Raw genomic sequence first — 26,655 nt, 5'->3', positions numbered from 1 at the left:
GCAGTGAGAATTTCAAGCCAGTGGATCTTAGCTTGCTGGGCTCCATGGGGGTGGGATCTGCTGAGCTAGACCACTTGGCTCCGTGACTTCAGCCCCCTTTCCAGAGGTGTGAACGGTTCTGTCTCACTGGCATTCCAGGTGCCACTGGGGTATGAAAAAAAACTCCTGCAGCTAGCTTGGTGCCTGCCTAAATGGCTGCCCAGTTTTGTGCTTGAAACCCAGGGCCCTGGTGGTGTAGGCACCTGAGGGAATCTCCTGCTCTGCGGGTTGCGAAGACCATGGGAAAAGCGTAGTATCTGGGCTGGAATGCACCGTTCTTCATGGCACCGTCCCTCAAGGCTTCCCTTTGCTAGGGGAGGGAGTTCCCTGACTCCTTGCACTTCCCCAGTGAGGTGACACCCCACCCTACTTCTGCTTGCCCTTGATGGGCTGCACCCACTGTCTAACCAGTCCCAATGAGATTAGCCAGTTACCTTAGTTAGAAATGCAGAATTGCCCCCCTTCTGTGTTGATCTCACTGGGAGCTACAGACCGGAGCTGTTCCTATTTGGCCATCTTGCCCAGGTCCCCCCAGCTGTGTGATTCTGTTTTGTAGTGCCGAATAGAACCATATCCTAGGGAGGGCAAGTTCTTGGTAGCCTGAGTTATCTCAGTAAGGGCAGCATTTTATACTTGATTCCTATCAGCTCTGGGGTTTATGTAAGTGCACATGGTTTTGGGAATCTACTATTCATTTACAGGGCTGCCTTGAATGGCCAGATAAGCTGTTTCATTAATACCCACTTCTTGTTTGCGTGCTTTTATCAGAATACATGCTCTATATTTGGCTTTTCAAGCCTTCTATTTGTATGTGACCCTTGTCACCCCAATGCTGGCCGTTTTGCAGATTGTTCCTTCTGCTGAGAGCACAGAGGCTCTGCGGAACTTTCTGTGGATTCCTCTGGTCTCCCAATGTCCCTTCATGGGACTCTGAGTGTCCAGTTTCTCAATACAGAAATCTCAGGAAGTAAAGGAAATCCGAGAAAGAGGGGAAACTTTTCCTTTGTCCTCTGATGGGAAACTTCACACATTGCCAAGTATTTTAAAGCAAGATTTGACCCTGAACAAAATCAAGAAATAGAAGAAGTTGATGTTTGCAATCTCCTACTTTTTGACCTCCTTTGGTTACCCACACCCCTATAACCCATGGTCATTATGATTTCCTCAGCTGTCTTCCACTCCCAGCTTCCTCTCCTGCCTTCTCTGGCAGTAGACAAGATGATTTCCAACCTGGACTTCCACAAGCCCACAGTTGCATTGTTATATCAATACATTAATCTTATATCAGTATCATAATGACTGGTAAATAACATAGAACCTTTCCTTAAAAAGTTCCCATTGGACATTATTTTCAGAGGCTTTCTAAAAATATTGCTTTAACCCAAAACATAGTTTAAATGGGAAACTTTTAATCAGAATATTGAAAATATTTTGAATTTTGGGGACCTTTTGGATTTTTTTTTGCCACATATTGATCTAATAATACAATCACTTCTAGGAAGCAATCTTAAAGGAATTATCAGACATGTGGACCAAGATTCATTTGTTGAAATGTTTATCACATTTTGTGATAAAGGTCCTATTTTTGGAGAAGGCTCTTGACTTTCACAAGATTTTTGCAAATCTCCAAATTCACAAATCCCATGATAGCTTGTAATTCCTCTCATGAAATGCAGGAAAGTAACTTAAAGGTGTAAGTAATCCCTTCAGACTCTTAATTTATATGCCGTTATAATTTATAATGCATTTATAACATCATTAAAATAAATTCTTACTAAAGCACTCACAGAATGTTTCAGAATCATTTTTCCTTGTTTTCATACAAGTTGGGGGTATTAATATCACAGATGCAGGCCTTGGGAAAATTTAACATTTGACTTTAATTTATCTAAATCTTCTATTTCCTGGCTAAGAAATATTATCTTCTTAGGCAATTTTTCTTCACTTTCATCACCAGCCCTGTAAATGGGCTTTTATTGTAGGGAGGAGGCAGACTATTTAACACAAAGACACAGTTTTTTTTTTCTTTTTCTCTTTTCCATCATTTTATTACAGTGACTGCATACAGGGTAACCACTAGAGCATAACACAGTGAATTTGAGATTTAAATTCCAGGTGCTAGGCCAGATTCACTCACTAGCTCAGGGACTCCTCCCACACAGCAGCCATACAGCATTCCAGATTCAGACCAGCACCCCAGAGAAACAACAAATAGAACTGCTTGTCAAGTGGTTGGTGCTCATAGCATTGTAAAACGAAGAGAGAGAGAACTTAGATTTAAAAACCCACTATGCTTACTTTAGTTTTCATTTAGTCATGTCATTTTGAACCATTCTTTGGTTCCCTTATCCATAAAACAGAAATGAAAACCTTCACTTTGCAAGTTTATTATAAGGATCAGTGATAATTTAAGAGCCTGGCACAGATTGATTCAAGTAACTTTTTTTTTTTTTTCCAACTTTTAAGTTCGGGGTACACGTTCAGGATGTGCAGGTTTGTTACATAGGTAAACGTGTGCCATGGTGGTTTCCTAGACACATCATCCCATCACCTAGGTATTAAGCCCAGCATCCTTTAGCTATTCTTCCTGATGTCTCCCTTCCCACATCAACAGGCTCCAGTGTGTGCTGTATCCCACATGTGTCCATGTGTTCTCGTCATTCAGCTCCCACTTATAAGTGAGAACATGCAGTGTTTGGTTTCCTGTTCCTGTGTTAGTTTGCTGAGGATGATGGATTGCAGCTCCATCCATGTCCCGGCAAAGGACATGACCTCATTCCTTTTTATGGCTGCATAGTATTCCACAGTGTATATGTACCACATTTTCTTTACCCAGTCTATCAGTGATGGGCATTAGGCTAATTCCATGTCTTTTCTATTGTGAATAGTGTTGCAATGAACATATGTGTGTGTATCTTTATAATAGAATGATTTATATTCCTTTGATATATACCCAGTAATTGGAATGCTGGATCAAATGTTATTTCTGCCTTTAGGTCCTTGAGGAATCGCCACACTGTCTTCCGCAATGGTTGAACTAATTTACAGTCCCACTGTAAGAGTTTCTTTCTCTCCACAACCTTGCCAGCACCTGTTATTTTTTGACCTTTTAGTAATAGCCATTCTGACTGGCCTGAGATGGTTTCTCATTGTGGTTTTGATTTGCATTTCTCTACAATGATCAGTAATGTTAAGCTTTTTTTCATATTTTTGTTGTCCCCATTTATTCTTCTTTTGAGAAGTGTCTGTTCATGTCCTTTGCCCACATTTTAATGGGGGTTGTTGGGTTTTTTCTCTTGTAAATTTGTTTAAGTTCCTTGTAGATTCTGGATATTAGACCTTTGTCAGATGGATAGATTGCAAAAATTTTCTCTCATTCTTTAGGTTGTCTGTTCACTCGAATGATAGTTTCTTTAAGTAACTCATTGTTATTATAAGAAATATAATCCTGGCAAATAGTATGAAACCTTTCAATGCCAAGTAAAAATTAAAAAAATTAATGACTCACAATAGGGAAAGCAAAAATAAATTATGCTACATCTATAATCATGGGCTACTATACAACGATTCAAAATAAGATTCACAACAATTTGATAGGAGAAATTCTCATACTTTACATGGTTAAAAACTAAGAACAAGAAGATTATGAACAATATGGTGAATATATGTGTATATAAAAATACACAATAAAAATCATTCTACAAATACTAGTTATTTCTGAATGAAGGAAAGTGATTTTTATTTTCTATTGTAAATGTCCCTTATTTTCCATTAGGTCTATAATAAGTACATACTAGCTTTATACTAAGAAAAAAATTAATTTAAATTTCTGGCATATGGGTGGCTATGTTTTCTGACTGCAGAAAGTACTGGCATTGTTTAAGGCTTACATGCTAATTTGATCTTGATATTACACAGATGTATCTGGCCCAAACCAAGATAGGCAAAGTTCTGCATTGGGAAGAATTGGCCTGGCAAGGATATCATTTTGGATTTCTCAACAGTGGGAATGACGTGGAAGATAGAAATTTGCGTCTTGCAAATATCATAGATAATGTAATAACAGAATGATAACATTTACAGAAAAACATGATTGCTTCATTTTTTGTTTTAATGCCTACTGCACTTTAGTCCTATCTTGGGCAAACACGAATGTCTCACTGCACAATTGCCATGTTTATGGTTACAATTTGAAAGCACTCCTAAAACCATTCCCCTGTTTAAATTCATAATGCCATTTAGTAATGGTGATGTAATAAATAATAAGTGTATTCCTTAAAACTAAATGTCTAAATCTAATTTCGGTTTCATTTACTTTTAATTCTCAATTTTTTTTTTGTCAGGTGAAGTACATGATGACCTGGATCAGAAGACAGAAATAACTCAGGTGTGGAAGTGATAAAATTTTATTCTTAGTTTTAATTTCAAATTATATGTACTTTTAAGAAAATGATAAACTTTTAGTGTCCGGATTTCCACTAAGACCAGATGAGATACTTAATGCATAACATTAAAAAATAGATTAATATGATTCAAAATTCCTTCTCATATTACTGAACCAACCACAGAGTTCCTTCTATTTTTTATTCTTGAGATATTTATGCAGATACAAGGAATTATATTTCCCCACCTTTTACATAGTGAGAAAAATAATTACATAGGTGGTAGCATAATTTACATAATGTTCTTCAATGTTCTCAACAATATATCTTGGAGATCTTTCTAGATTAGTTTTAAAAAAGTACTTTCTCATTCTTTTTAATGGCTGAATGGTATTTTGTTATATTGATGTTCCAAAATTTATATGAAGAGACTCTAATGGACATTTAGGATTTTCAATATTTTTCTAGTAAAGAAAATGCAGCAAAAAAAACTGGGTACATATGTTATTTCACATGTTAGAGAATATAGAATCTGTTTCTAGAAATAGAATTGCTAAATCAAAAGGTATCTGCATTTGTAATTTGATAAATATTGCAAATTGCCTTCTTTAGAATTTATAACAATTTACCCTGACACAAACAAGTGTAAGAGTGTCTGATTTCTCCCACTCTCACCAACACAATGTTTTATCAAAATTTATGATCTTTGATGAGATTATATGAAAATGGGTACATCCGTATTGGTTCTAATTTTAACTTCTCTTATTATAAGTAGGTTCAACATATTTTCATGTTTAAGGACTTATGATATTTCCGTAAGTTTCTGGTTCATAATTTTTTTTTTTTTTTTTTTTGAGATGGAGTCTCACTCTGTCGCCCAGGCTGGAGTGCAGTGGCACAATCTCGGCTCACTACAAGCTCCGCCTCCTGAGTTCATGCCATTCTCCTGCCTCAGCCTCCCGGGTAGCTGGGACTACAGGTGCCCACCACCACGCTTGGCTAATTTTTTGTATTTTTTAGTAGAGACTGGGTTTCACCATGTTAGCCAGGATGGTCTTGATCTCCTGACCTCGTGATCCATCTAACTCGGCCTCCCGAAGTGCTGGGATTACAGGCGTGAGCCACTGCGCCCGGCCTCTGGTTCATAATTTTTTTTACCCATTTTCTTCTATTGGGTTGTCTATTACAAAAATTAACATATATTTCTATATTAGGGAAAATAAGTATTTGTCTGTGAAATGAGTTTTATATATTCTTTTCCCAATTTGTGCTTTGTCCCATGATTATTTTTTCTGGTATTTTTGCCATGAAAAATATTTTATTTTCATGTAATTGAGTTTATCACTTTTTCCTCCATCACTGAGGTTTATGCCTTAGATATAAAGCACACTATCATTATAGAGTTAATGTTTTACATTTAAATCTTAGATTCATTTGGATTTTATCCTGGTGTGGGATGTAAAATATAAGTCCAACTATATTTTTCTCCAAATGATTACTGACTTTACCCATTTATTTAAAAGGCTGTCCTCTTTTTCAGTGATTTGGGATGTTACTTTTATAGCATGCCTAACTCTTGTGTACTAGGTCTATTACTGAATTTTTGATGTGTTTTCTTTCTGGCATATGTTAGTATCATACTGTTTTAATTATTGACAAAGGCTGGGCATGGTGGCTCATGCCTGTAATCCCAGTACTTTGGGAGGCTGAGGCAGGAGGATCACATGAGGTCAAGAGTTCAAGGCCAGCCTGGCCAACATGGTAAAACCCTGTCTCTACTAAAAACATAAAAATTAGCCAAGCATGGTCGTGGGTGCCTATATTCCCAGCTACTTGGGAGCCTGAGGCAGGAGATTTGCTTGAACCTGGGAGGCAGAGGTTGCAGTGAGCTGAGATCTCGCCACTGCACTCCAGACTGGGTGACAGAGTGAGACTCTGTCTCCAAAAAAAAAAAAAAAAAAAAAAAAATTATTGACAAGGCTCTAACATTTGGTAAGACTACTTGTTTTTCAGTGCTCTTTTTTCCCCTAGATTTCTCTTAACTGTTTTGCTTATTTAGCTTTCCTCATGATATTTTTGTTAGAATGATGTTAAATTTATTGATTATCTTAGGAAGTGTTAATATCCTTATGATGTTGAATCTTCTCATCCAAGAGCACAGCATGTATTTCAAGCTTCTTAATTCATATTTTGTGCCTCTCAGAAGCATTTTCAGGTTTTCTGCATAAATACCTTGCTCATTAAAAAAAATTATTCCTAGGTATGCAATTAATTTTTGGGGTTATTGTTTCCACCTAGTGTCTTTCTCTCCATTATGCCTCTTAATATGAAAGCAATAAATTTGATTGTTAATTTTGTATAACACTATCTTACTATATTTTTCTTTTGTTGATAGTAACTTTTAGTCTTTTTTTGTGAGGTTTTGAAGTATATAACCATACTATCTGGAAATAGAGACAATTTTATGCCTGTCATTCTAACTTTTTTACTTTTAATTTATTTTTCTTATCTAATTGCATTGGTTAGTACTCTTAGAATAATACAAAGTAATATGGTCTTTTTTAAAAATATCTTTATTTCTGACATTAGTGCATATGCTTCTAGTATTATCCCACTAAACAGAATGAAAAATTTGGATTAGAATAGATATATTTTTGGAATATTCATCTATTCCATAAATATAAATTTATTTTCACACATAAAAATTTATTTTTCTAAAGTACAAGTTGGATACTGAATTTAGCAATAGCCCTTTGTCACCCATGAGGATAATAAAATGTTTTTTCTTCCGTGGATATATTAATATGATGAATCATATTAACAGATTCAATTTCATCCATATTTTCCTGGAATAAATGTCACTTGTCATGTTAAACTGTTTTTTAATATGCTACTAGATTCTATTTACTAATGCTTTATTTAGATATGCACATTGATCTTTGTAAGAGACATGGTTCTGCAGTGTTCTTTTTTGGGATAATATTTGTTTTGCTACCAATGTTATATTTGCTTTAGAAACATAAATAAGGGATCCTTCTCTCTTTTTGTATTCTGTGGGACAGTTTATATAAAATCAAAATAATATATGCCTTAAAATTTTCATAAAATTCCCCTATAAAATTATGTGGACCTGGTGCTATTTCAGGTGGTAGCTCTTAGATAATGTTATTACATTCTTGTCTACAGTAGTTATCTGTTTAGAATTTCTATCTCTTTTGGAGTGATTTGGAAAATTATATTTTCTTAGAATATTGTCAAATTCAATCAGATTTTCACATTTATTTGCAAGTTCTCATAAGTCTTTTAAATTCACATTTATTTTCACATTTACTTACAAAGACTCATAAGTCTTTTAAATTCATATTTCTTTTCACATTTATTTGAAAAGACTCATAGGTCTTTTAATTTCCTCTTTATCTGTGGTTCTTTTTATTATTTCTTATCTTTTGTTTTTGTCCTTTCCTGTCTTGATTATGTTAGTAAATAGTTTAGTTGCCCCTTCTCCCATGAAAAAGTATAGCTGTTGGATTTACTTATTTTTTTCCTGCATTTTAATCAATAACTTCTGCTTCTTTATTAATGCCTTCTTCATTCCTTAAATTTTTTTGTTTTGCTTTTCCCTACTTCATACTTGGATGCTTTATTTATTTATTTTTATTCTTTCCTGTTTTTTAAGAATACAGATATTTAAGGTTAACAATTTCCCCCTGAACACTGCTTTAGTTTTAGTACATATATTTTGGCATGTAGTTTATTAAAGTATTTTAATTTTATTTTTATATGATTATTTTATCTTTATTTTTCTAATATCAGTGCATTCAAATTGAACCATTGAGTTTGAACCATAAGCTTTTAAGGAAGAATTTAAAATTTGCAGATGGTAAGGGTTTTTTTCTCCCTAATTTTATTGCACTTTTAATAAAAGAATATATTTTTATTGTTTCTACCTTTTAGAATTTATTGAGGTTTTCATTGTGGCTTCATAAGGTTAATTGTTATTAATGTTTCAGGACCCTTAAGAAGAAACTACTTGTATTCTCTGTTCTTAAGGTAGGAATTAGCTATGTATAATTTAGCTCTATCTTGTTAATTATATTTTTTTAGGTCTTCTATATAATTATTTATCTTTCATTTATGTTATCTGTTTGAGTCGAAGAAGGTAATTAAAGTGTTCTGATCATAGGTCATATATATTCCAAAGTCGGTTTTATTGAGTATTGATGCTAGTTTTTGGTTACATTGATGGTCATAATGGTTTAACTTTTATTATGAATTACACAATTTAACATTAAAAGAACTCTTTTTTGACTCATTCAATTCTTCTTGGCCTGATTTAAACATCATTTGATACTAAAATCATTATTCTTGGGTATTTTTCATTTATATTTGCCCACCTTTTATTTTCAAAGTTTCTGAATTACTTTGATTTAGGTATATCTTTTGTGTAGAACACAAGGCTATAGTTTGCTTTTGCTTTAAGTTCCAATCTTTTAATGAGTTTGGCCCATTTACATGGGCCTATACCTTGTCTTGGTTCTGTTACAATATTTTAGGTTATTACTTTTTGTCTTTATAATTCTTAATAATTATTTCCTTATATGGTCTCTTTCTTTTACTCTGTGTGTGTGTGTTTGTGTGCGTTTCTTGTAATATTTAAGGAAGTATTTTATTGTTTCTGTACTGTATACTCTCAAGTGTTTACATAATACTTTAAATTTTTTCTTAAGGCAGTGTTGATCAATTTCCTAATATGAACAATGATGAGATGATTATTTCTCTTTCTTTTCCTCATATTTTCCTAATATTTTTCTTAATAGTACTCTTAATCTGAAATGTATATAAATTTCTATGAGTTGATTTGCAGCTTTGAATGATATTTTTTGGTTTTCAAATACCAAAATGTGGAAATCAGCATGTTCTCCCAATTTTTTTTTGCAATCTTTTCACATAGTCAAGTGTGTAATATTTGCATTTTGTTTTGTCATCCTAATCTATTGGTTTTAGACCTATTCCTTCAGCTAAAGATATTTTGTGTCCACCACTAACTAGTCCCTTTCTCAGTCATTTTTTTCAGTTATTTTTCTATCTGGCTGAAGTTCACCCTCTAATTTCAAGGATGCTTCATAAGAAATATCTATTCAGGCCAAGTGTGGTGGCTCACACCTATAGTCGCAGCACTCTGAGAGGTGAGGTGGGAGGATTGTTTGAGGCTAGGAGTTTGAGACCAGCCTGGGCAACATAGTGAGACCCTGTCTCTACAAACAACAAAAAAACCCAATTAGCTAGGCATGCTGGGGCACATCTGTAGTCCTGGATACTTGGGAGGCTGAGATAGGAGGATCACTTGAGTCCATCAGTTCCAGGCTGCAATGAGCCATGATCTCGCCACTGCATTCCAGCCTGGGTGACAGAGTGATACGCTGTCTCAAGAAAAATCTGTTCAGAACTATTTGTTAACTTTATATTTGAATGACAGTTTGTCTATAAACTCTTTGGGCCAGTTTGTTCTCTGGATGGTTTTAGGGAAGTCCAAGGCCAGTGTGTATTTTAGAATTTACTAGTCATATAATAATATATACACTTATTTTAAATATTTTAAAATATAAAAACTTATAATGCGATTGTGTTCAAAATTTATTACACGAACAAAACAATCTGTGATTAAATAAGTTTCTGTGATTCTGTGACCAACATAAGTAACTGAGTGTCTTGTATATAGGTCATCTCATATACTTGGATAAAGTGTAAAATAATATTATTCTACAATCTCTAAGACAAAGCATCTGTTGAACTTATTTCCCATCAAATGTTTTTGAAAAGACATTATTACAGGGATAATACTTGAGTCATAAACTTTTTAAAGTATGTATCGTACATTCCAGAAGTCAGTAATCCCTTAATAGGGATCGTGTTTACTATTGAATCTTTTCCCACTATTTTTTTCTGTTCTTCATTGAATTCCATTTTATTCATTTTGTTTCTATTTTTTACTCTCAACAAATTTTTTAGTGTTGAGTGTGGTAGTGTTAACTGTAAGCTCATAGCAAATCTGTAGAATTTTTTTTAATGTTGCATGACTGAAACTCTATACTAATTGCACAGCAAATCACCATATTCTCATTTCCCCAGTCTCTAGCAAGAACCATTTTATTTTATGTTTCGATGAGTTTGACTACTTTAGAGATCTCATAAAAGTGGAATAATTCTGTATTTGTCATTCTGTGACCAGCGCTTTTCATTTATAATAATGCCAAGAGTCATCCATATTGTAGCATGACAGGATTTCCTTTTTTATGGCTGAATAATATTCCATTGTACGTATCTATCACATTCCCCTTATCTGTTTGTCTATTCATGGACATTTAGGTTGCTTCCACCTCTTGGCTATAGTGAATAATGCTGCAATGAACATGGGAATGCAAATATCTTTTCAAGATCCTGATTTCCATTCTTTTGGACATATAAGAGATTGCAGGAGAGTATGGTAGTTTTATTTTTAATTTTTTGAGGAACTTTCATACTGTATTCTATAGTGACTACACCATTTTACATTTCTGTGAACAGTGCACCAGGATTCCTTCCAATCTTTCTACCTCTTCACCAATACTTGGGATTTTCTGTTTTGTTTGTGTGTTTTTTGTTTGTTTGTTTTCTTTCTCCCACTTTTGTTTTAGAATCAGGGGGTACATGTGCAGGTTTGTTACAAAGGCATATTGCAGAATGCTGAGGTTTGGGATACAGTTGAACCCATCACCCAGGTAGTAGGCACAGTACCCAAGAGGTAGTTTTTCAGCTCCTGTCCTCCTCTCTCTATGCTACCTCTAGTAATTCCCGCTGGCTATTGTTCCCATCTTTGTGTCCATGTGTGCCCAATGTTTAGCTTCCACTTATAAGTGAGAACATGTGGTATTTGGTTTTCTGTTTCTGCATTAGTTTGCTTAAGATAATGGCCTCCAGCTGCATCTGGGTAGCTGCAAATAATATAATTTTGTTCATTTTTTAATGGCTGCATAGTACTGCATAGTGTATATTTACCACATTTTCTTAATCCTATCCACTGTTGATGGGCATCTGAGTTTATTCTATGTTTTTTGCTGTTATGAATAGCAATGTGATAGGCATATGGGTGTAGGTGTCCTTTCGGTAGAATGATTTATTTTCTTTTGGGAATTACCCAGTAATAGGGTTGCTGAGTCAAATGGTAGTTCAACTGTTAGTTTTCTGAGAAATCTCCAAATGGCTCTCCACAGTGGCTAGACTCATTTCATTCGCACCAAGAGTGTGTAAGTGTCCCCTTTTCTCCGCAGCCTCACCAACGTCTGTTGTTTTTTGACTTTTTAACAAATTTTTTTCTGACTGGTGTGAGATTGTATTTCGTTGTGACTTTGATTTGCATTTCTCTGATGATTAGTGATCATGAGCAGTTTTTCATGTTTGCCACTTGTATGTCTTCTTTTGAGAAGTGTCTGTTCATGTCCTTTGCTGACTTTTTAGTGGGAATATTCATTTTTTGCTTGATGATTTAAGTTCCTTATCAATTCTCGATATTAAGTCTTTGTTGAATGCATAGTTTGTGAGTATTTTCTCCCAATCTGTGGGTTGTCTGTTTACTCTCTTGATGGTTCTCTTGCTGTGCAGAAGCTCTTTAGTTTAATTAGGTCCTACTTATCAACTGTTTTGTTGCTGTATTAGTCAGGGTTCTCTAGAGGGACAGAACTAATAGGATATATGTATACATGAAGGGGAGTTTATTAAGGAGAATTGACTTACACAATCACAAGATGAAGTCCCACAATAGGCCATCTGCAAGCTGAGGAGCAAGAAAGCCAGTCTGAGACCCAAACCCTCAAAAGTAGGGAAGCCAGGGCAGGGCCAAAATGGCTGATTAGTAGCAGTGACATTCAGAGGCTCCCATAAAAAAAGCCATAATAAGCATGTGAATCCTTCACTGGCAACCAAGGTATCCAGGTTCTCTCTTCAAAATTGACTAGAAGGCTGGCATGACCCACAGAGAGAAGGAAGAGCAGTGTGGTGGGCGGCCTACCCGAGAGACATACGGAGAAGGGGAACCCCCTGTCTCCAGCCAAAGGAGGCAGTGAGTGAGCAGGCTACCCAGCCGGGGAAACTGTGCTTTTTCCACAGAACTGTGCAACCCACTGATCAGAAGATCCCACTTGCAAATCCACCAAGGTCTAGCATCCCAACTGCGGAATGTGCACATTCTCAGCTGGAATCTGCTTAAGCCCTGCTGAACTCCCCAAGGGAGGGGCGACCACTACTGGCTGCTGCTGTCTGCTGTCTAAGCCTTTTGAGCTCCTTGAGGGAGGGGCAGCAATCAGCAATGGGACTCACAACTGCCTAACATGCTAAGCTCCCTGGGCGGGGGAAGGGCAGCACCAATTTCTATAGCTCCAGGCTGCACTTTTCCCCTGCTGGAGCCAGGGAGGCTGAACAGCTTGGTCCCAAGACTTGTCCCCACAGCCCAACACACTGGCTGTGGTAGTCTGCGGCCAGAGGGCCTCTTCAGGTCTAACCCTGATCCATCCTTCCTCAGTGAGCTGGGCTTCCCTGTAGGATCTCCAGTAACTCCAGCCAGAGACTTAGGGATAGAATTTGGATTTCCCTGGACCTGAGCCTCTAGGGGGAGGGGTGGCCGCAGTCTCTGCGCACCAGCAGACTTAGCCTCTTCTCCTGGTTGTTCTGAGGAATCTGGGCAGCCCAGATAAATGGGTTTCCGCCCAGTGAAACACAGCCTCTCCACCAAGAGACAAAGTGCTTCGTTAAATGGGTCCTGCTCCCCATGCCACCCAACTGGGTGAGACCCTTCAACAGGGGTTGTCAGACACCCTATACAAGAGTGATCCTACTGACATCAGGTTGGTGCCCCTCGAGGTCAGAGGTCCCAGAAGAAGGAGAAGGCACCCATTTTTGCTGCTCTCCAGCCTCCTTGAGTGACATCTCCAGGCATGGGAGTGAATCAGATGAATAAGGCCTGCAGTGAACCCCCAGCAAATTGCAGCAGCCCTGCAGAAGAGGAACCTGACTATTGAAAGAAAAACAAGCAGAAAGCAACAACAGTATTGACAACATCAACAACAAAAGGCCCTCACAAAAACCCCATCCAAGGGTCAGCAGCCTCAAAGACCAAAATGAGACAAACTCATGAAGATGAGAAAGAATTAACAAAAAAGTGCTGAAAACCAAAAGGCCAGAGCGCCTCTTCTCTTCCAAATGATTGCAACATCTCTCCATCAAGGGTGCAGAACTGGACAGAGGATCAGATGGATGAATTGGTAGATGTAGGCTTCAGAAAATGGGTAATAAAAAACTATGATGAGCTAAAGGAGCATGTTCTAACCCAATGCAAAGAACCTAAGAACCTTGATAAAAGGTTAGAGGAATTGCTAACTGGAATAATCAGTTTAGAGAGGAACATAAATGACCTGATGGAGCTGAAAAACACAGTATGAGAACTTCGTGAAAAATACACAAGTGTCAACAGCCGAATTGACCAAGCAGAAGAAAGGATATCAGAGTTCGAAGACTACCTTACTGAAATAAGACATGCAGACAAGAATAGAGAAAAAAGAACGAAAAGGAAGGAATAAAGCTCCAAGAAATATGGGACTTCATAAAAACAACAAACCTATGATTGATTGGAGGACCAGAAGGAGAAGGGGAAAATGGAAACAATCGAAAAGAAACACTTTAGGATATTATCCAGGGGAACTTCCCCAACCTAGCAAGACAGTCCAACATGCAAATTCAAGAAATACAGAGAACGTCATTAAGATACTCCACGAGAAGATCAACCCCAAGGCATATAATCTTCAGATTCTCCAAGGTCAAAATGAAGGAAAAACTGCTAAGGGCAGCCAGAGAGTAAGGCCATGTTGCCCACAGAGGGAAGCCCATCAGACTAACAGCAGATCTCTCAGCAGAAACTCTACAAGCCAGAAGAGATTGGGGGTCAATATTCAACATTCTTAAAGAAAAGAATTTTCAACCCAGGATTTTGTATCCAGCCAAACTAAGATTCATAAGTGAAGGAGAAATAAAATCCTTTCCAGATAAGCAAATGCTGAGGGATTTTGTTACCACCAAGCCTGCTGTGCAAGAGCTCCTGAAAGAAACACTAAATATGGAAAGGAAAAAGCCGTACCAGCCACCGAAAAAATACATTAAATTATAAAGACCAATGACACTATGAAGAAACCGCATCAACTAGTGTGCAAAATAACCAAATAGCATCATGATGACAGGATCAAATTCACATGTAACAATACTAACCTTAAATGTAAATGAGCTAAATGCCCCAATGAAAAGGCACAGATTGGGAAATTGGATAGGGAATCAAGACCCACTAGTGTGCTGTATTCAGGAGACCCATCTTATGTGCAAAGAAACAGGCTCCAAATAAAGGGATGGAGGAAAATTTATCAAGAAAATGGAAAGCAAAAAAAAGCAGGGTTTGCGATCCTAGTCTCTGACAAATCAGACTTTAAACCAAGAAAGATAAAAAAAGACTAAGAAGGGCATTACATAATGGTAAAGGGAACAATTCAACAAGAAGAGTTAACTATTCTGAATATATATGCACCCAATACAGGAGCAACCAGATTCATAAAACAAGTTCTTAGAGACCTATGGAGACTTAGACTCCCACACAATAATAGTGGGAGACTTTAACACCCCACTGTCAGTATTAGACACATCAATGAGACTGCAAATTAACAAGGATATTCAGCACTTGAACTCAGCTCTGGATCAAGTGGACCTAGTAGATATCTACAGTACTCTCTACCCCAAATCAACAGAATATGCATTCTTCTCAGTGCCACATGGCACTTATTCTAAAATTGAACACATAATTGGACATAAAACACTCCTCAGCAAATGCAAAAGAACTGAAATCACAAAAAAACAGTCTCTCAGACCACAGTGCAATTAAATTAGAACTCAGGATTAAGAAACTCACTCAAAATGACACAATTTCATGGAAATTAACCTGCTTCTGAATGACTCCTGGGTAATGAAATTAAGGCAGAAATCAAGAAGTTCTTTGAAACCAATGAGAACAAAGAGACAGTGTACCAGAATCTCTGAGACACAGCTAAAGCAGCACTAAGAGGGAAATTTATAGCACTAAATGCCCACATCAGAAAGCTAGAAAGTTCTCAAATCGACACCCTAACATTACAATTAAAAGAGCTAGAGAGGCAAGAGCAAACTAATCCAAAAGCTAGCAGAAGACAAGAAATAACTAACAGCATGGAAGAATTGAAGGAGATAGAGACACAAAAAAACCCTCCAAAAAATCAACGAATCCAGGAGCTATTTTTTTTTAATTAATACATAGATGGCTAGCTAGACTAAAAAAGAAGAGAGAGAAGAATCAAATAGACACAATAAAAAATAATAAAGGGGATATCACCACTGACCTCGCAGAAATACAAACTACCATCAGAGAATACTATAAACACCTCTACACTAGTAAACTAGAAAACCTAGAAGAAATAGATAAATCCCTGGATGCATACCCCTTATCAAGACTAAACCAGGAAGAAGTTGAATCCCTGAGTAGACCAATAACAAGCTCTGAAATTGAGGCAGTAATTAATAGCCTACCAACCAAAAAAAGCCCAGGACCAGACAGATTCACAGCTGAATTGTACCAGAAATACAAAGAGGAGCTGGTACCATTCCTTCTGAAACTATTTCAAACAATTGAAAAGGAGGGACTCCTCCATACTCATTTTATGAAGCCAGCATCATCCTGATACCAAAACCAGGAAGAGACACAACAAAAAAAGAAAACTTCAGGCCAATATCCCTGATGAACATCGATGCAAAAATCCTCAATAAAATACTGGCAAACTGAATCCACCAGCATATCAAAAAACTTATCCACCATGATCAAGTCAGCTTCATCCTTGGGATGCAAGGCTGGTTCAACATACACAAATCAATAAACATAATCCATCACATAAACAGAACCAAAGACAAAAATCACATGATTTTCTCAATAGAGGCAGAAAAGGCCTTTGATAAACTTTAACATCCCTTAATGTTAAAAACTCTCAATAAACTAGGTATTGATGGGACGTATCTCAAAATAATAGCTATTTATGACAAACCCACAACCAATATCTTATTGAATGGGCAAAAGCTGGAAGCATTCCCTTTGAAAACCAGTGCAAGATGCCCTCTCTCACCATTCCCATTCAACATAATATTGAAAGTTCTGGCCAGGGTAGTCAGGCAAGAGAAAGAAATAAAGCGTATTCAAATAGGAAGAGAGGAAGTCACATTGTCTTTGTTTGCATATGATATGATTTTATATTTAGAAAACCCCATCGTCTCAGCACAAAAACTTCTTGAACTGATAAGCAACTTCAGCAAAGTCTCAGGATACAAAATCAATGTGCAGAAATCACAAACATTCCTTTACACCAACAATAGGCAAGCAGAGAGCCAAATCATGAATGAATTCCCATTCACAATCACTACAAAGAGAATAAAATACCAAGGAATACAGCAAACAAAGGATGTGAAGGACTTCTTCAAGGAGAACTACAAACCACTGCTCGAGGAACACAAACAAATGGGAAAACATTCCATGCTCATGGATAGGAAGAATCAATATCATGAAAATGGCCATACTGCCCAAAGTAATTTATAGATTCAATGCTATTCCCATCAAACTACCATTGTCATTCTTCACAGAATTAGAAAAAGCTACGTTAAATTTCATATGGAATCGAAGAAGACCCTGTATAGCCAAGACAATCCTAAGCAAAAATAACAAAGCTGGAGGCATCATGCTACCTGACTTCAAACTATACTACCAGGCTACAGTAACCAAAACAGCACAATACCAGTACCAAAACAAACATATAGACCAATGGGGCAGAACAGAGACCTCACAAATAAGACCACACATTTACAACCATCTGATCTTTGACGAACCTGACAAAAACAAGCAATAGGGAAAGGATCTTCTATTCAGCAGAAGAAAACCTAGGCAATACCATTCAAGACAGACATGGGCAAAGACTTCATTACAAAAATGCCAAAAGGAATTGCAACAAAATCCAAAATTGGCTAATGGGATGTAATTAAACTAAAGAGCTTCTGCACAGCAAAAGAAACTATCATCAGAGTGAACAGGCTACCTACAGAATGGGAGAAAATTTTTGCAATCTACCCATCTGACAAAGGTCTAATATCCAGAATTTACAAGGAATGTAAACATATTTACAAGAAAAAGACAACTCCATCAAAAAGTCGGCAAGTATATGAACAGACACTTCTCAAAAGAAGACATTTACATGGCCAACAAACATATGAAAAAATCCTCAACAGGTTAGTAACCCCTTATCAGATATATGATCTGCACATATTTCCTCCCATTCCATAAGTTGCCTTTTCACTCTGTTGATTATTTCCTTTGCTGAGCAGAGACTTTTTTTTTTTGTTTTTTGAGACAGAGTCTCACTCTGTCGCCCAGGCTGGAGTGCAGTGGCACAATCTTGGCTCACTGCAACCTCCACCTGCCAGGGTCAAACAATTCTCCTGCCTCAGCCTCCCAAGTAGCTGGGACTACAGGTGTGTGCCACCATGCCCGGCTGATTTTTTTTTTTTTTTTTTGTATTTTTAGTAGAGACGGGGTTTCACCATGCTGGCCAGGCTGGTCTCGAGCTCCTGACCTCCTGATCTGCCTGCCTCGACCTCCCAAAGTGCTGGGATTACAGGCATAAGCCATCACACCTGGTCCTGAGCAGAGACTTTTACATTTAATATAGTTCCACTTATTTGTTTTTGCTTTCATTGTCTGTGCTTTTGTTATGTCTACGCAAGAAGTCATCGTCAAGACCAATGTTATGAAGTTTTTCTTCCATGCTTTCTTCTAGGAGTTTTATAGTTTCAGGGATTATGTTTAAATTTTCAATATATTTTAATTTGATTTTTGTGTTAGATGTAAGATAATGGTCCATTTTTTTCTTTTGCCTGTGCATATCTAGTTTTCCTCACTCTGTTTGTTGAAAAGACTATCCTTTCCCTGTTTTATAGTCTTGGAACCCTTGTTGAAATTCATTCATCTGTTTATGTGTGGGTTTATTTCTGTGTTCTCTATTCGGTTCCACTGGTCTCTGTCTATCTTTACTGGGGATACCAGTACCCCACTGCTTTGATGACTGTAGCTTGTAACATGTTTGAAATCAGAAAGTGTGAGGACCCCAGCTTGGTCCTTCTTCCTCAAGATAGTTTTGGCTATCTGGGGTCATTTGTGGTTCCATATGAATTTTAGAATTTTTTTTATACTTCTGTAAAAAAAATGCCATTGGAATTTTGATGGGGATTTCTATGGTTCACTTTGGGCAATATGGAGATTTTAACAATATTAAGTCTTCTACTCCATGACCATTGGATACATATTCATTTATTTGTGTCTTTAATTGCTTTCATCAATGTTTTCCTTTTTTTTTTTTTGAGATGGAGTCTCACTCTGTTGCCAGTCGCCAGGCTGGAGTGCAGTGGTGAGATCTCAGCTCACTTGCAACCTCTGCTTCCCAGGTTCAAGTGATTCCTCTGCCTCAGCCTCCCAAGTAGCTGGAACTACAGGCACGTGTCACCACACCCGGCTAATGTTTTGTATTTTAGTAGAGACAGGGTTTCACCATGTTGGCCAGGATGGTCTCAATCTCCTGACTTCGTGATCCGCCTACCTTGGCTTCTCAAAATGCTGGGATTACAAGCATGAGCCACTGCACCCGGCCTCATCAATGTTTTCTAATTTTCAGTGTGCAAGGTTTTGAGAGCCCCCAGCTCAAATTGGGGCTCCAGCGCCAGAGCAGCTAGCAACAACCCTACCCTGATAGAAATGAAGGAGAGCTGGACATGGATGTTTACAGTGTGCCTTTCAGGGGATATTTCTTTTACCTGGCGGGTGACCTGATGCTTAGTTGTCTGATCATTTGCCAAGGAGTCCCTCACATGGGAAACTTGTTTATATTGGCAGACACTCCTGTGGCTCTTGTCTGACCAGTGTTCAGTTTATGCCTGGCTGACCATTGTCCCGGTGCTGAGAACTAGGCCTTGTGTTCTTCCCAGTGTTCCAGGAACAACCCAGTCTGGGGCAGCCCCTGCTTCTTCAGATGGAAGATGTAAATTCAATACACCACCACGATAAGAAATAAGTTCAAATATTTTTACTTAGAGATCCTGGGCAAGGAGGGTGTAGTAGGTTAGGAGGGCAGTCCTTCATCCCTGGGTTGCAAGAAACAGGAAGGAAGAGTCAGGCAGAGAGATTAAAAAAAAAAAAAAGGATTAATTAGCAGGATATGTAAGGAAATAGAGTTTGGGTCACTTTAAGCTCACAGGCAAATGCTTGAATGATCTGCTTAAAGGAAGCAACAGGAAATTGGGGAACCCAGTCTGCTAGGCAAGAGAAGATGCCTCTAAGTTCTAATCTGTGGCTACTGGCTTAGTCCATTTGTGTGTGGTATAGAACTGGGAAGTGTGTTAAGGATGACTGAGCCCTGCTTCTGGACTGAGAAAGTTGAACTTATATTCAAAATGAATGCAAAGGCAACATATAATCATAAGAATTTGCTACAAGTCTTTCATCTCCTTCATTAATGTTATTCCTTAGTGTTGTGTTCTTTTTGATGTTACTTTAGATGAGATCGTTTTCTTCATTTTTGGGGGTTGCTTGTTGTTACTATGTAGAAATGCAACTGATTTTTGTATGCTGCAACTTTACTTTTTAAAATTTTTTGTCTTGTAACTTTACAGAATTCATTTATTAGTTTTAATATTTTTAAATAATGGTTCACCTAGGATATGTAAAATAGCGTCATCTTCAAATAGGGACATTTTTACTTCTTCCTTTCCAATTGGTGTACCTTTGCTTTCTTTTTCTTGTCTAACTGCACTGGCTGGGACTACTAGTATTACATCTAGTAGAAGTGATGAGAATGGGCATCTCTGCCATGTTCTTGATTTTACAGAAAAAACTTTCAGTTTTTTGCCATTGAGTATGATTTTATCTGTGGGTTTTTCATATATGGACTTTATTATGATAAGGTATTTTTCTGCTGTTCCTTTTTTGTTGAGAGTTTCTTTTTAAATCATGAATGGATGTTTAATTTTGTCAAATGCTTTTTCTGCATATTTTGAGATGATCATGTGATTTTATTCTTTGTTCTGTTAATGTGGTGTTTCATATTGATTTTTGTATGTTGAATCATCCTTCAATCCCAGGAATAAATCCCACTTTGTTGTGGCATATGATCCTTTTAATGTGATTCAATTTACTAGTCTTTTGTAGGGGAATTTTGCATGTTAATTGGGGTAATCAGCTTTTATATACTTTTGTTGTGTTGTCTTTGTCTGGCTTTGTTGTCAGAATAATACTGGCCTTCAAAATGAGTTTGGAAGTGTTCCCTCTTAATCAATTTTTTTGGAAGAGTTTGAGTAGGATTGGCATTAATTATACTCTACATGTTTGGTAGAATTCACCAGTGAAACCATCTGGTCTTGGGCTTTTCTTTGTCAGGAGGTTTCAGATTACTGATTCACTCTCTATACTAGCTATGGGTATGCTTAGACTTTCTATTTTTCATGATTTAGTTTTGGTAGGTTTTATGTTTCTAGGAGTTTGTCTGTTTTTCTAGTGTTTCCACTTTGTTGGTCTATAAGTTTTCGTAAGTCTACTAAGATTCTCTTAATTTCTGTCATCATGTTTTTTCTTTCCCTCATGGTTTTATTTATTTTAGCTTTTTCTCTTTTTTTCTTAGTCTACCTAAGGGTTTGTCCATTATGTTTCTTTTCAGAAAACCAACTCTTACTGCTGTTGTTTTTCCTATTGTATTTATTTCTAGTCTAATCTATATGATTCCTTTCTTTCTGGTTACTTTGGGCTTGGTTTGTACCTCTTTCTCTAGTTATTTTTAAAAATAATTTCAACTTTTATTTTTGATTCGGGGGTACATGTATAAGTTTGTTGCATGACTCTAGCTCTTTGAGGTATAAAATTAAATTGTCTGAGATCTTTCTCCTTTTAATTATATGCATTTATTGCTATGAACTTCCTCCTTAGTACTGCTTTTGCTATATGCCATGAGGTTTGGCATGTTGTATTTCACTTTCATTTGTCTTGAAATATTTTCACATTTCTTTTTTGAGCCAATGGCTATTCAAGAATACTGTTTAATTTCCACATTTTGGTTAGGATTCCACTTTTCCTTTTGCTATTGATTTCTAGTTTCATCACATTGTGGTCAGAAAATATATTTGACATAAACTTAATCTTAAATTTGTTGAGATTTCTTTTGTGCTCTAACATGTGATCTATAATTGGCAAAAGTCTGTGCTACCTTGACACAGAATGTGCATTCTGCTGTTGCTGGGCAGAATGTTTTGTTGTATATATGTTGGGTCCATTTGGTCTGTAGGGTTGTTCAAGTCCTCTGTTTCCTTATTGATCTGTCTGGATTTCCTATCTAGTGTTGAAAGTGAAATATTGACACCTCTTACTATTATTGTAATGCTGTCTAAGTCTCCCTTCAGTTCTATCAATGGTTGCTTCATATATTTCGATGATCTGATGTTGGGGGCATGTAGACTTATAATTGCGATATCGTCCTGGTGGATTGACCCTTTTATGAAATGTCCATATCTGTCTCTTGTAACGGTTTTTGACTTAAAGTCCGCTGTGTCTCTTTTAAATATGACCACCTCTTCTCTCTTTTGTTTGCCATTTTCATGGAATATTTTTTTCCATCCCTTCACTTTTAGACTATGTGTGTCCTTAAATCTCAAGTGAGTTTCTTGCAGGCAGCATATAGTTGGGTGATGATTTTTTAAAAATCCATTTAATCACTTTATATCTTTTAATTGGTGAACTTAATCCATTCACATTTAAAGTAATTATTACAGGAAAGGATTTACTATTACCATTTTGTTACTCGTTTTCTGTTATATAGTAGTTCTTTTGTCTTTTTGTCTCTTGCTGTCTTTCTTTGTGTTTTGTCAGTCTTTCGTATTAAGATGCTTTGATTCCTTTCTGTTTTTCTTTTATGTAAGTTCTATAGGTACTTTTTCTGGTTGCCTTGGAGATTACATATGATATCTTATAGTTATGATAGTTTAAGTTGATAACAACTTAAGTTTAATCACATACAAAAATGCTATACTTTTAAATGTCACAATTTGCATCTGTTCATATTATGTACCTTTAAGCAATTGTGGTTATAGTTATTTTAAATAGTTTTGTCTATCAGCTTTTATATTTGAATGAAAAGTAATTTAACTACCACCATTACAGTAATACAGTATTCTGTATTCATCCATATATTTACCTTTACCAATGACTTTCATATTTTTTCATGCTATCATGTTGCTGTTTTGCATCCTTTCATTTCAATCTGAAAGACTCCCTTTGGCATTTCTTGTAAGGCAGGTCTAGTGGTGATTAACTCCCTGAGAGTTTCTCTCTGAGAAAGCCTTTATCTCTCTTTCATTTTTGAAGGAGAGTTTAGCTGGGTCTGTTATTCTTTGTTGGCAGATTTTTTTTTCAGCCTTTTGAAAATATTGTCCCACTCCCTGCTGGACTGCAAGGTTTCTGCTGAAAAATCTACTGATGGTCTTGTGGAGGTTCCCTTGTACATGATGAGTTGCTTTTCTCTTCCTGTTTTTAAAATTCTCTTTGACTTTTGACAATTTGATTATATTTTAGTGTGTGTTTTTTTTGTGTGTTTCATTTAATTTGGTGATCTTTGGGCTTCTTGAAAATGGATCTCCATTTCCTTCTCTAGATTTGGGAAGTTATCAGGCATTATTTATTTAAATAAGCTTTCTGGTCCTTTCCATCTCTCTTGTCCTCAAACTCTCATAATGCATAAGCTGTTCTGTTTAATGGTGGCCTGTGAGTCCATTAAGATTTTTTCACCTTTTTCATTCTTTTTCTCTTTTTTCCCCTTAACTGGATAATTACAAATGACTTGTCTTTGTTTGGTGAATTTTTTTTCCTGTTTGATCAAGTCTGCTGTTGAACCCTTGTAGTGAATTTTTCAATTCATTTATTATATTCTTCAGCTCCAAAATTTGTTTTTAAAATTTTTTTTAAAGTCTTTTTGTTGATATTTGTAAAGATAAAAAAAATTTTGTTAATTTTGCTTATGCATCATTTTCTTGAGCTTGTAGAGCATCTTTACAACAGCTATTTTGAATTATTTGCCAGGTAATTCATATACCTCTGTTCCTTTAGATTAATTTCTGGAATTTTATTTTTATTTTGTTCGTTTCTTTTTATTGTTTTTTTTTTTTTTTGAGACGGAGTCTTGCTGTGTCGCCCAGGCTGGAGTGCAGTGGCATGATCTCGGCTCACTGCAAGCTCTGCCTCCCAGGTTCATGCCATTCTCCTGCCTCAGCCTCCTGAGTAACTGGGACTACAGGTGCCTGCCACCTCGTCTGGCTAATTTTTTGTATTTTTTAGTAGAGACCGGGTTTCACCATGTTAGTCAGGATGGTCTTGATCTCCTGACCTCGTGATCCATCCGCCATAGCCTCCCAAGGTGCTGGGATTACAGGCGTGAGCCACCATGCCCGGCGTTATTTTGTTCACTTCTTTGGGCTATGTTTCCCTGTTTTCTTTATGTGTCTTGTGCGTTTGTGTTGTGATATATGTACTGAAAGAACAGACCTCTTCCACTTTCGTGGACTAGCTTTGGACAGTAGAAGACCTGCATCAATCAATCAGATGAGAGAGTCTCTGTAGCCTTTTTTGGGGGATGGGAGAGGTTCATCTTTTCTGGGCCTGCACATGTAATTTCTCAGTTAGAAAGTCTTGCCTTTTTCTTTTTCAGGAATTTATAATCTCTTTCTTTCCCTGGCTATAGCATTGCAAGTTCTCTGGTTCTACAGTAGCAAGCTACATCATTTGCTTTTTCTCAGCAGCCACCACCATCCTAAGTATCCTTGCTCCCTATTAGCACCTTGAGTCAGGTGAGGAAGATACCAGTTTCTTGGGCAGCCCTCCACAAAGCTGGAACATTAGACAAATATTTCACTCCTCTTCTTCACTCCTGAGGGAAAAGTCTCAGGTTTTGCGTCTTCTTCTTACTGTGCCAAGCCATGTTAACTGCAACAAGCCACCCTTTTGCCCCCTGATCTTCATTGTTCTCACTATCTCTCAGATATCCAGTCTCTGCTAGCTCTATCAGCACTTTGGATGGATGACACAGAAACCAATCCCTCTGGTAGCTCTTCAAAAAATTGAAACATTGGACTCAACATTCCACCCTCTTTTTCTTCCAAGGGAATTGTTGCAAACCAGGATATTCTCTTCCAGATGCTGAGCTGTGCTGGCCTGGGGGAGGAACTGATGTGGTAAAGTAAAATTGCCCTCCTTGTCTGTTTCAATTTTGCTGTTTTTGGATTTGCACCCACCTGGGATACTGCAACCTCTTAAATGGATTACATAATTCTTATAAAGGTGTTTTGTTTCACATATCGTCATTAAATTGGCGTTTTTGTGGAGAAACAAGGGTGGGGACTTCCTATTCTACCATCTTGCTAATGTCACTTGAGTTGATCTTTTTGCCTTTCTGTTCAAACGTTTCTTTATCCTTGATAAATAAAAGCAACAACTTTATTAGCATATATCTCAATATTGACCATTTTATTTTTGTTTTTGAGATGGAGTTTCGCTTTGTTGCCCCAGGCTGGAGTGTAGTGGCCCCATCTTTGTTCACTGCAACCTCCGCCTCTCGGGTTCAAGTGATTCTCCTGCCTCAGCTTCCCACATAGCTGGGATTACGCACGTGCACCACCATGCCTGGATAATTTTTGTATTTTTAGTAGAGATGGGGTTTCGCCATGTTGGCCAGGCTAGTCTCCAACTCCTGACCTCAAGGGATTTGCCTGCCTCTGCCTCCCAAAGTGCTGGGATTACAGGCCTGAGCCACCATGCTCAGCCTCAATATTGACCATTTTGAATCAATTTTCCCATAATGTGCTCTTCCAATATGTAGATTTGATTCTTTTTTCACAGAAGTTTTTTTGAACAGTATTTAAAAATATTTGCTCTGTTTCATTTTTTTTCTAGAACTCTATGTTCAAATGTCATATTCCCCTTGTTTATAGCTATTGTTTAGAAGAGGGCAAATGACAATTTAATTTATAAATATTCTCTCTAATCCTTAAGATTTTTTGATTTTTTTAATGACTTTTCTTACTTCTATTCCTCTTTAAATCACTAGGATGTGGGGAGATATAGGACTACTGTGTTTTCTGTAGTTTCTTTTTTACCCTAGTGCTCTCTCCAATTTCACTTTAGTTTCTGCGGTAGCCCTATTTTTTTCTTCTTTTTTGAACACTGCCATGTTATTTTATTCTCTGCTGATTTTCTAAATACCTTCTCCCCGAGTTTCTGTCTTGTGTTATTGCTTTATAGATTGTTGGCTTCATCCAATTTTCCTTTTTTAAATTAATGAGAAAATGTTTGGTCACAGTTTTCTTCTGCTTTATTACTAGTGAACGTACTTCATCTTTTATTATTTTTTTCTGTACATTACTTTTTTCTGGTGGTATCATTGTATGATTCCTATAGAGGTTTCTTTTTATTTTATTTTTAATATAGTTTTATTTCAATAGCATTTGGGGTACAAGTGGTTTTTGGTTACGTGGATGAATTGCAGTGGTGAAGTCTGAGATTACAGTGCACTCATCACCTGAGTAGTGTGCATTGTATCTCATATGTAGATTTTTATCCCTTAACCTCTTCCCGCCCTCCTCACTTCTGAATCTGCAATGTCTGTTACACCACTCTATATACCTTTGCATACCCATAGCTTAGCTTCCACTTATAAGTGAGGACATATGGTATTTGGTTTTCCATTTCTTAGTTATTTCACTTGGGGTAATGGGCTCCAACCTCATCCAAGTTGCTGCAAAAAACATTTTATTATTTTTTTTATGGCTGAGTAGTATTCCATGGTGTGTATATACCACATTTTCTTTATTTACTCATCAGTTGATGGCCGTTTTAGATTGGTTTTGTATCTTTGCAATTGTGCATTGTGCTTTGATAAAAATATGTGTGCAGGTGTCTTTTTATATGATGACTTATTTTCCTTTGGATAGATACCTAGTAGTGGGTTTGCTGGATTCAATGGTAGATCTACTTTCAGTTCTTGGAGAAATATCCATATTGTTTTCCATAGAGGGT

At 36.9% G+C, this 26,655-nt stretch overlaps 1 protein-coding gene across 9 annotated transcripts in view; it reads left to right on the top strand.

The window, feature by feature from the left end:
* The window catches only part of ATP8B4 (ATPase phospholipid transporting 8B4 (putative)), a 334,774-nt gene that overhangs the window by 214,469 nt on the left and 93,650 nt on the right, over positions 1 to 26,655 (top strand). For all 9 annotated transcript variants that reach the window (XR_008513460.2, XM_054531022.2, XM_024232115.3 and 6 more), the window contains 1 exon segment: positions 4,383 to 4,426. Coding sequence is in view for 8 of the 9 variants with exons in the window: in XM_054531022.2 (XP_054386997.1) it covers positions 4,383 to 4,426 (44 nt within the window). In the remaining variant the exon portion in view is untranslated.

This window comes from Pongo abelii, chromosome 16 (assembly GCF_028885655.2).
Source record: "Pongo abelii isolate AG06213 chromosome 16, NHGRI_mPonAbe1-v2.0_pri, whole genome shotgun sequence".
NCBI classification, from domain to species: domain Eukaryota; kingdom Metazoa; phylum Chordata; class Mammalia; order Primates; family Hominidae; genus Pongo; species Pongo abelii.
Note: the sequence above shows the minus strand (reverse complement) of the source record. Positions and strands in the feature narration are given on the sequence as shown.